Consider the following 11,131-nt stretch of genomic DNA (forward strand, 5'->3'; position numbering starts at 1 on the left):
CTCAGCCATACTACACTACTCTCATACAAACAACTACATCTGCACAATATAGCCAACAAACAACTTACCCTTGACACAAATTCACTAGTAAACTACAAACAAAAACAAGAATAAGCAAAAAAACAGCACAAAAGAACAGAGGTTGATAACGCAAAATAAAGGATAAACAAAGTACAAAACACCTCCACAAAGCCAAAGCTATACAAAAAAGCACACAAAGCAAAACGGAACCAAAATACCCCTACATTCTGAAAACCACCAAGTTAAATACTGAATAAGCCGAGATCAGATTGGTCGAGTTTCATTAAAGATGTCAAAACAGCAAAGATGGATGAATTAATGAACCAGTGGGAAGGGACAACAGCCAAAGTATAGAACTTAACATTAAAACACAAACCACACGGGGACAAAATACTACCTTTATAGGACCCATCCAACTGGGGCTCGTGAGCTGGAAGCCAAGAGGTCACCCTTCACCAGGACTCTGCCTTCACACTGGACACCACCGTATCTGTGCATATTCCTTTCTACACAACTGAACTAATCCAAAGCCACCCAGCGGTAATTTAAAACTCTTCATAAACCCAAAGCAGCATTTCAGTTCTGTGCTTCACACCATCAATGGCTAAATATACCTTAAAACTCACCTAGATTCTCAAAAAACATAAAATACCAAGTTTGTGACTGTAAACCAATACTTAGATCCATAAAAAAAACATCCACTACCTACACCAAATGTACACAGAGTGTAACCTAAATCCCGAGTAGTAAAAAACTGAAATCAAAAACTCATTTAGGGTGTAAAATGTCCAAGTACAGCAATGCAGGGAAAAGCAGATCCAGTGCCAGTATGTATTCAATATAAGAACAGCACCTTGTACAACCACAATCAACATGCAATAAACACAAGAACAGATTTGGTACATTAGCAAGTTTTATTATGCCACCATACAGACAAAAATACATTCAATACAGGAGAACATTGTCTAGCAAAGTACTTACAAATCCACAAAACAGAACACAAATCCCCCATGACAAAAGTGCTTTCTGTGCAGGTATGAAAAAAGAGCAACTTTCAGCTAAACCAATGCCTCTTTTCCCCCACATGAGTGGATGGCATAACTACTCCTTTTACTCATTTCTACTTTAGGGGCTCAATTCAATTTACTCTAAAGCCAATGCAAGATTTATGTGCATGTGTGCACCCATGCAAATAAATCATTGCTTGACCTTAGACTCTCAAACTCTGCTTTTCAAATGGCCCATAATTTACAAAATGGTTCCCAAGCTACAAAACTAAACTTTCTCCATTCCCACACTGGAAGTCACTTTGTCTCCTCCCTGCCAGGTGGCTCAGGTGCTAAAGTTACAATCCAAGATGCAAACAGCCTTTACAAGACCAGTTTGCAGAGATTCATTTATAGCTTCATGCACCACCTGAACCTCTTTCCACCCCACAAAAGGCCTCCCCCTCATTCTTCGCTTGTCATTAGGAACTTGTACAGCAGTATCGATGCTCCTCCGTAGCCATAGTCTTCCAAAATCAAAACAGGCCCACGAGTCTTCTGGCAGATCTTCACAGATGGATCTCAGTCTGCTACATCTGGGCTCCCATCCTGTTAAAGGTCCTCTCTCGGCAGCAAAGGCCTGGTCACCCCCCGACAGCAGAGAACCTAAAGGAAAAAAAGCTCGACAGTCCTCTGCACTAGTCAGAAAGTCCAGTCTACATTCCCACTCCCAACACCCATTTTGACCAAAATGATCAGTTCAGTGCTACACAATTCCAGAACAAACCCAACAGAAAACCACCCTGAAATGTGCAAAAGCAAAAACCCACAGTGCAGGGCTCCTACCACAGGGGAAAAGTCCATCGCCAATATCTGCATTAAAGCATTTCAACATCTGCACACAAGTTCTCAAATTACATCCCAAAACAGACAGTTAACTTATCCCTTCCCTCAAGCCAGTTTTTCCTTGCCTGCTTACCAAGGACATAGATCCATTTCCTTGTCCGCCTAGGTCTTCAGCTGGACACAAAAGACAAATTGAAGCAGTTAACGTAGGTTACAAAACCAAATATCAAATTCATTAAAAATGCAAGGCTTTCATATTCTCCCACATTTCTCTGATAACAGTATCTTTCATGTCCATTAAAAGAGCAACAAACCGTAAGAAAAGTTTTCTAAATGTACTACATGACTCCCATGCACATGCCAACAGCTGCCTAACCAATAAACTCACTGGACTTTATGTCACAATATGCAGTCTACACAAAATGTACCTCAAACCAACATACACCCAGAGCATACCCAAAATGCTCCATCACGCCTCCTAGGAGGGGGAAGAAACTCACCCAACTCGATCCTCTGATGCAGCTTTTAACTTGCACCCCACTCCTCCGGCAGATCTTCACAGAAACATCCCAGAGCCCAACCCCATCTGTGCTCTTGGTCATGAAAGATCCTCCCTCTGAAGCACAAGCCTGCTCATCTCGTCTGGCAGCAGAGAGCCTGAAACGGAGAGAAGGATTTAGACAAAGTCCTCTGCACTTCTTAGAAACAGTCAAGCCAGCATTTCCACTCCCCAACATACAGTGTAACACTAACCAACAGGAAAACACCCTGCAGAGAAAACCCGCCAGTCCAGGGCTCCTGTCGCAGGATCCACTGCAGCTCCTCCCCAGGGAGAGCAATTCCTGTGCCAACACCCATCGAGAGAACCTGGCTGACGTGCCGTCTACAGCAAGGACTCGACACTGGAGACAGCAGCTGGTGTGCCAAGTCACCATAGTACTGCTATGCATCTAAAGTGATTCATTTACATGTGTACCCATGAAATAAAATCACATACAAAGCAGTAATTCCATCTTCCAGAGCCAGAATGACAGCCACTCAAATGCACATGAGTTTACAAATCCCTCAACCAAACAGGGAGGAAAAATGAGCCAGAAAAAAAGCCAAAAGAAAAAATACACCACTATGACTCAATGTTTAGCACATTAAAGCATCACATCAAGAGCTCAAAACTAGGCCTAACCCAAAAGCAGCTTGTCAACCTTCAAAACACTTCTTGCACGCAAGGACAAATTAAAAATTCATTTGATTTGGACATGGATTAGACAAACAAAAGTGAAACTCACCACTGCTCCAGGAACAAAATCCTCCGAGATCCTTGCTTCGCAACTGCTCCAAGATCCATAGGCAGCCACGAAATTTAAGGATAACCTGCAAAACATCTCTTCACTCTCCACTGTTAAAAGCGCAGGACTTCAATACTCGCATCAAATCAAACCGATTGTATCCTTTTAGCCAGCCATTGAGCTCCCCATCAACAGCATGGTGGCATGTACCCGTGTTAAGACAGTGACTCCTGCAAGCTCTCCATCACAGTAGACAAGTTCAGCAATTCAGGCAGTAACCAAAAAGACAACTGTCAGCTTCTTTGTAGTTCTGCTCTTTCAATAGAAGATATCCAAAGAATCTCTGGATTCAGTTCAAAACTCCATCTTAATTGTCACCAACTCACTGAAATTCACATACAGCACAAAACAAAGCATTCAAGTAGTTCAGATCCCAGGTGCATCCATCTGCAAACATAAGTGACCTACTCAACTCCTCCCTCAAAATTGAGCTAAAAGCTTCTAGCTTAGATTCTACTGTCCGAAAACCCAGGTAAACAGGGATGACCAAATCCATTTACAGTTGTATTCCATGTAGACAAGACAGTCAAACAAATTTTAAATAAAATCACCCTGGTATTAAGTCAAATTCTCAGTCGTACATCCAATCAGGTAGTGGTTGAAATTTGGGCTTTCTTAACACATACCTAGGGATGCAGTAATGTGCCTTTTAAAGACCAAATTAAATTTTGGTTTTACATAAAGAACAATTTAATGTGCCCCAATACTCTTGAGATCCACAGTAGTACAAGACAAAACACTGACCATATTCAGTACCAAAGAACTGCAGCCTGGACTGAAAAGGTTTTAAAGCTTAAACATTCAAAACAACAAACTCAAAAGCAAAAATAACTCAAAACCTAGTGATGGGCCACAACCAATGGATTTAAATCTTTGAGCCACTACATGCATTCTACCAGCAGGGAGATTACAGCCTGTACACATGCAGATCAAACTCTTCATAAAACCAAACCTCACATTCCCCAGTGACTAGAAACTCCTCTGAAAACAAAGGTTCAACAACCACTTTCCCCGAGTTCACACTTTTACAGCCACATCTCCTATGACTGCTGTACAGGATACTCAGGGCAAAACTACACACAATTTGGTATATTATACATAGAACAAAAAAAACTTACTGTAGCAGTTGCAATTGTTTAAAAGAAAACAAACAACGAGAGTCCTCCAACAAAAGCATTACAGTTTTCATGCAGCCCTCCCTTTTCACAGAGCACAGCACACATCCACTTCCAGACAGCTGGAAACTCATCCCTCCCCTTTCTGCACTAAAACAGACAACCTTGCTTTCAATGAAAACATTTTGGTTTTAGTAGTTCAGGTGGGTAGCTGCGTCAGCATGCGTAGGCTGCAAAGGAACAAGTAATAGGTTTATTCCATGCTGAAAAAAAGAAGAAAGAGAACACAACGTTTCGGCCGTGGAGCCTTCTTCAGGTGCTCACACCTGAAGAAGGCTCCACGGCCGAAACGTTGTGTTCTCTTTCTTCTTTTTGTTTTAGGGCAACTTAATCTTTACAATGAACCCCAGCTGCAATCCTAGTCTAGAGTGTACCACATCTGCAAGTTACTCAGGTGGAGATTTAGACTTGATCTTCTGCACTTTAGAAACATTCAAGCCAACATTTCCACAGCAAACTTTGTTCATTCAAAACAAGCCAACAGGAAAACCCCCAGTCCAGGGCTCAGGTGCGGTGCCTGTGCCACCACCCATCAACAGAACCTGGCTGACATGACAAGGAGTCTGCTGGTGTGCCAAGTCTCTTATATTGGAGTGATTTACTTCAATATGCACCCATGAAATAAATCTTTCAAAAGCCAGAAAGACAGCCAGTGAAGTGAAACAGTGCTTCACCAAGAAAGACAACTATTACCAAGAAAAATAGACCAACAGTTACATTTTGCACATTTAGTCTTAAGGAAGCTTAAATTGCCCACCAAACGTCACAAACATGAGCCGCATCCAAAATTGAAAAGGCATTTAAACATTTTGTATAAACTTCTTTCCTAATTATAAAGGAGCCAGTAGCTTTACACTAGTTGTCAATTTCAGCTGTGACTCTGGACTCATGTATTCACCAAAAGAGTACCGACACAGAATTAGGCGATGCACCTAGACGGGTTTTCTGCCTTCCACGTGGACAGAACTGCAGAGTCTGGTAAAACCAGAGGCGAGGATATATGCATTTTTATTAACGTGTGGTGCAACAATGCATCTACCATCACAAAACACTGCTCAGCCACTCTAGATTTTCAATAATCTGCTGAGGGCATTTACAACTTATCACCATCTACATTCCCTCCCCCCAGCTCAAATGACAAGGAAGCACTAGAAGTACTATACACTGCTCAGATCAGTCTCTCCTCCCCACGTACAGTAAACTGTGCAGGCAAGCAAAACTAGCAGTCAGAATGGCAGCCACACAGGGATCACACACAGACATAGGAAAATGCATTAGTCACTAGCTACATCAAGACGTGCTGGCAGTGGAACACTAAAAAAAATTAACTTTTTCTAAACCGAAACCATAGAGGTTCACAACCTAATCAAAGCAAGGTATGAAACATTCAAATTAGGCAATAAATCAAAACTCAAGTCAGCTGGGATCAATCTAAAGAAAGGTATTAAACATGCAAAAAACACTTAAACAAAAATTAGAGGAACACTTCAGCACTCATGACCCAACACGCATGTGGGACGGTATAGACTACAAAAGAAAAAACATCTGTGCACCTGCCCATGATGCCTCCCTGCACAACAAGCTCAACACCTTTTACACTCAGTTTGAATCCACTCAACAGAACTGCATCCTCTGCGACCAACCAGGTGCTCTCGCAGTCTGCAAATGTGGAGGAGATCTCTGCTAAAAGTAAACACGCACAAGGCCCAATATATCATTCCCAGTCACATGCTCAGAACCTAAACCAATCAACCGCCAAGTGTATTCAGACATTTTCAGCATGTCTTGGGGCCAAGCTGTAGTCCCCACCTGCTTCAAGACAACCACCATCATCCCAATACCAAAGAAAACCACAGTAACATGCCTTAATGACTACCACACGGTGGCGCCAACAACCATCATGGTAAAGTGTTTCAAGGGCTGTCATGGGGCACATTAAGGACACCATTCCCGAAACTAAACCCGTACCTACAGATCCACAGATGACAGTTTTCATTGCCATACACACTGCCCTATCCCTTCTGGATTAATAAAAATAAAAAAATTCACCAACTTCAGCTCAGCTTTTAACATCATTCCAGAAACAAGAAACTCAGTGCATTGGGTCTCAATACCATCCTCTGCAATGGGATTTGGGACTTTGACAGGCAGACCCCAGGCTGTCAGGCTTGGAAACCACACCTCCAGCACACAAACTCTGAACACTGGGGTCCCCCAGGGGTGTGTGCCAAGTCCATTGTCCACCAGTCTGATTAAGAAAGCACAACAGAGCCTGCATTTCCAAAGACTGTTGAAGAAGGCCAAGATGTCCCCAGAACCTCACCAACTTATACAGATGCACAACAGAAAGTACACCGACAGGTTGCATCTGCAGTATTGCCGACCACAAAGCCCTACAACAGGTGGTGAAAACTGCCCAGTCCATTTATGACAGACTGTGCTTGAGTAAAGCTGCAAGCAAAGACTCCACACACCCAAGCAAGAAGAGCGTTTGACCCTCTACCATCCAGAAACCGGTACCGGAGCACTCAGGCCCAGATTACCAAACTCAGTTTTTACCCCCACACTATTAAACTGCCAGCCTCTCACCCATGATCTGAACCCTCACTGTACCTTCTCTTAAAGCTCAAATACACATTGAAATCTACCTCAACCTCACATGTCAAGAAATTCACTCCCCATAACATTAGATCCTTTATTTAATAGTTGATGCATGATTTTGCACATTGCTTCTTTTTTGTACCACTTACCATCCAAGAGCTAGTTATATAGCATTTTGTTACACCATATACCTCTATATGAGTATAATGACCAACTTGAACATCTCGACACTTTCCCAAATCAAAGAACAGAAACTAAAAGGACACAACTCACCAATGCTAGAGGGACAATGTCCTGCATGACTACCTTTGCATGTGTTCCTACATCCACAGCTGCCCAGCAGATTCAGCAAGGGCAGCTTCAAACCCCTCCTTGCTTTCTGGTGTTCCATCTGCGGGACTTCAATACTCACAGAAAGGAATTAGATCACACTCCTGATGCATTTCAGACAGCCATTACTGTTCCATGTCTGCATTCAGGTGGGCAGGGACTGGGGAGCACCCATCATGGCATTCCACTCTTTTAAAAAAAAGTGGAAACATTCACAAGTCATTCATACCACTCAGCACCACCATGGTCTAGCCTCATTGAGAGAGGCTGTTCTGTAAACATAATTGACAGATACCGACACTCTTCTCTTGAGACCAGGGGCTGAAAACCATCCCATCTCTGACAGCTGCCTCTCAGTGCACCAACTGTAAGGACAAAACACAGAATGTCCATTTCCCTCCTCCACACAACATTAAAAACTCTCCTCACACTGACCTGCATCTCCCCTTTACTTACCTTCAACTCACCTTGTTCACTGAGGGAAGCCCAAGTCCACTTCCCAAGCAGTAAGCACTCCTTGCTCCCCACTGAGACAGATCTGGGAAAACAGCACCTTGTGGAAAATAAAGAAAAATCAGAACCCCCCCCATTCAATCATTTTTGACATTGATGCCAAAAAGATCAAACAAGGATAACATCTTAAACAACTGTTTGAACAACCTATACTAAAAATGCAAGATGAGTTGGGAGTAAACTAATCAGGCAGTGGGATAAAAAGTTTACTCATCACCAGTATTTACACTTTTCCAATCTGCTGGAATGCGCATGTAGAGTCACAGGTTCTTGCAGATGTACCACCTTAACTTCATCTGACCAAATGCAGGCTCCTTGTCCCAGAGCTGGGCAATCTTGTAGGTTGGCATCACGCTCACATGAGGTGAGGGACCGATACATCTGCAACCAATGAAAACAAATCAAGTTCAGTAAGAAGGCAGCCTTCATCTCCCTTTATACTACTGACAGCCAACTTCCAGGGAAGCTCGTGACCCTTTTGAATTACTCCATCTGACAGGTGTCACCAGGTCACTGGAATATGCATGTAGTGTAAAAAATTAATTCAACATCAGCTTAATCCTTCCTTTAACCCTGACTGATCACAACTGACCCCACCCTCAAATACTCATCTCACTGACCCAAAGAGACAAAACCCAAATTGTTCTTGCTTCTCTTCCAAGATCAGTTAAAATTAAAGACTATCAAATACTCAGTTCTCCATGAAATGAACTAAAGACAAGGCTTTCATATTGTCCCACATTCCTCCAACCCAGATATTAGGGTCTTTCAAGTCCATTATAAGTGCAAAAATAAGTAGGCAAAAGAAAAGTTGAATCTACACATGTACTACACCATTGCTGCAACTCCTATGCACATGCCAAATGTTGCCTGCCCAATATACTCTATGTAGCCAAATGACCCAACATAGCCAGAGTACCCAAATGTACCCAATGAAAAATGAAGTACCCCATGTAACCAGTATTCTCAAGATGCCCCATCTCTCTTACTGGGCAGAAAGGCTCGCTACACCCACTCACCTGACGAGATCCTCTGATGTTACCATTGACTTTCAGCCTTTGAACAAGCACCCCATTCCTCCAGCAGATCTTGCTAAAGATCCCAGAGACTGTACTCCACTCCTGGTGATGAAAGGTCATCCGTCCGGGAGCAAAGGTCTGGTCAACCCTCCCGGCAGCATAAAACCTAGTAGACAGTTTTGGCATGATCCTCTGCACTTGGAAAACCGCAAGAACATTTACTCCCAGCTCCAGTTTTGTACTAAACTTGTAAAGTGTTTGTTGTAGCATCTGTCCAGGATAAAACAGGAAAACACCCTGCAGAGAGCCAAGAGAAAACCTTCAGTCCAGGGCTCTTGCCACAGGGGAGGGATCCAATGCAGTTCCTTCCCTGTGAGGAGAGCAGTTCCTGTGCCAACACCCATCACGAGTACCTGGCCAATATGCTGTAACCAGCAAGGAGTCTACAGTGGAGGAGGCTGTTGGTGTGCCACATCACTATTGTACTGCTGTGCATCTAAACTGATTTATTTGCATGTGTGCACCCATGAAATAAATCAGATGCAAAGCAGTAATTGTCTTACAGAGCCAGAATGGACAGCCAGTTAAGTGCACATTAGTATACAAATACCTCAACCAAGCAGGGAAGAAAAATTACCCAGAAGAAAGCCCAATAAAGCTTCACCTCTAGAAACGTAGTGTAAATGTTCAGCATGTTAAAGTGTGACATTATCCACCAGAAGAGGTCCAAGAGCTTAACATGTAGCCTACTCCAAAAGAAGCTTTTCATCCTTCAGTAAACACTTCTGACAAGCAAATGCTAAATGGTCATATAGCATCAAGTTTGCTATGGATAAGGTTAGACAGGAAAAAAAAAAAAGTGAAACTCACCTCTGCTCCAGGGACATGTCCTCTATTACACCACCCTTGCACCTGCTCCAAGATCCATGTGCATCCAGGAAATTCAAGGACTACTTGCAGCACCTCTTTGCTTTCCACGGTTTAAACCACAGACTTCAATACTTACCAATGGGCATCAACAGGGTACAGCTTGTATCCAGTGAGCATCCTCTGAGCAGGGTTCTCCAAGCCTGTCACTGCACTGTGCATTCAGCTGGCCAGGAACTGCAAAACACTGATTGAACTATAATCAAAATCACAAATCTGCATCACTGCTGACCCATCACAGGAAAAACAGCTACACTTGCACCTCCTCTACTTACCTTCAAACCCACCTGTACCTAGGCCTCAAAAGTGCACAGATAAGGGTGAGAGCAAATGCATATCCACACCAAAAGATGCTAGTAACGGCCCAAGAACGTCAGGCAGTGGGATGATCGGTTTACCCACCATTTCCACACTTTTTCAGAGGCTCTGGAGTTTTTGTAGATGAGAACTTGAAGCAGGTGGATCGCCTCACCTTATTCAGGACAAAGCTAGCCTCCTTTCTTCTGAGCTAGACCATCATAGAGCATGGCATCATTGAGACAGACACCACTAACATTTTGACAGTTCTGGATCTTGTTGCAATACTCCAGGCCAGTTCTCATGCTGGACTTAGATGCTGTTGCTTCACTTCCTTGAGATTAGCTTGGATACTGGCTGAAACCAGAAATGAAAACTAGTCAAATCAGTTTCAAAAGCAAGAAAGGTAGAAAATTTGAGACAACCAATTAAAAACCTCTAGCTTAACCAACTGAGCCTTATAACAAAGATACATGATTGTTACCAAATCCATTTACAGTAGTTCACCATGTAGAAGTATTGCACATTCAAGCTCAACTTACCCATCCTTAAAATCCAACCACCACTACCAAAATACAGAACTGATTACGCAAAGCTGCATGTCCAAATAAAATAGTAATTGAAATCCAATCTTTTTAAAAGAGACCCTAAAAGTGCATACCTAGTGCAGCAGAACTTTTGCCTTAAACTCAATTTGAGACAAGCCTCTTCTGGTTTTGCAAAAAGAAGACAATTCCAAAACAGCAAGGATCCACTGCAGTATGAGATATAAACACTATCCATCTTCAGTACCAAACAGCTACAGCCTTAACCAAGGTGAAAAGGCTTTAGAGCTTGAACATTTTAAACAACTGAAACAAAAGCACAGTACTTGAAACTGGATCACACACTTGACTATCATGGAGATAACACTTTGAACACATACCGATTAACCCATGGTCAAACTAAGCCTCACATTCCCCAATGACTAGAAGCTTCTTTAAAAAGGTTTTCTAAAAGATCAGCAGAACCACTTAACCAAGTTTCACAGCCAGTTTTACACCAATAACATTTTGTGCTCATGGTTAAAG

At 42.7% G+C, this 11,131-nt stretch overlaps 1 protein-coding gene across 11 annotated transcripts; it reads right to left on the minus strand.

Moving 5' to 3' along the window:
• Positions 1–916: 916 nt before the first annotated feature.
• LOC148823240 (uncharacterized) lies at positions 917–10,693 on the minus strand. 11 transcript variants are annotated; one of them, XM_088927864.1, is made up of 8 exons: positions 9,844–10,693; positions 8,838–9,003; positions 8,046–8,199; positions 7,773–7,858; positions 3,140–7,494; positions 2,354–2,510; positions 1,987–2,027; positions 917–1,673 (listed from the first exon to the last, which is right to left on the minus strand). In XM_088927864.1, the coding sequence occupies exons 1-5, from the start codon at positions 9,924–9,926 to the stop codon at positions 7,480–7,482; spliced, it is 504 nt and encodes a 167-aa protein (XP_088783990.1). In that variant the 5' UTR covers positions 9,927–10,693; the 3' UTR covers positions 917–1,673; positions 1,987–2,027; positions 2,354–2,510; positions 3,140–7,479. The 11 variants fall into 11 exon arrangements, with proteins under 11 accessions (XP_088783990.1, XP_088783993.1, XP_088783991.1 ...); XM_088927867.1 differs by lacking the exon at positions 9,844–10,693 and adding an exon at positions 7,605–7,670 and having other exon boundaries at positions 8,104–8,199; positions 8,838–9,195; XM_088927865.1 differs by lacking the exon at positions 9,844–10,693 and adding an exon at positions 7,601–7,670 and having other exon boundaries at positions 8,104–8,199; positions 8,838–9,195.
• Positions 10,694–11,131: the final 438 nt, after the last annotated feature.

This window comes from Atractosteus spatula, chromosome 11 (assembly GCF_055471065.1).
Source record: "Atractosteus spatula isolate fAtrSpa1 chromosome 11, fAtrSpa1.hap1, whole genome shotgun sequence".
NCBI lineage: Eukaryota > Metazoa > Chordata > Actinopteri > Semionotiformes > Lepisosteidae > Atractosteus > Atractosteus spatula.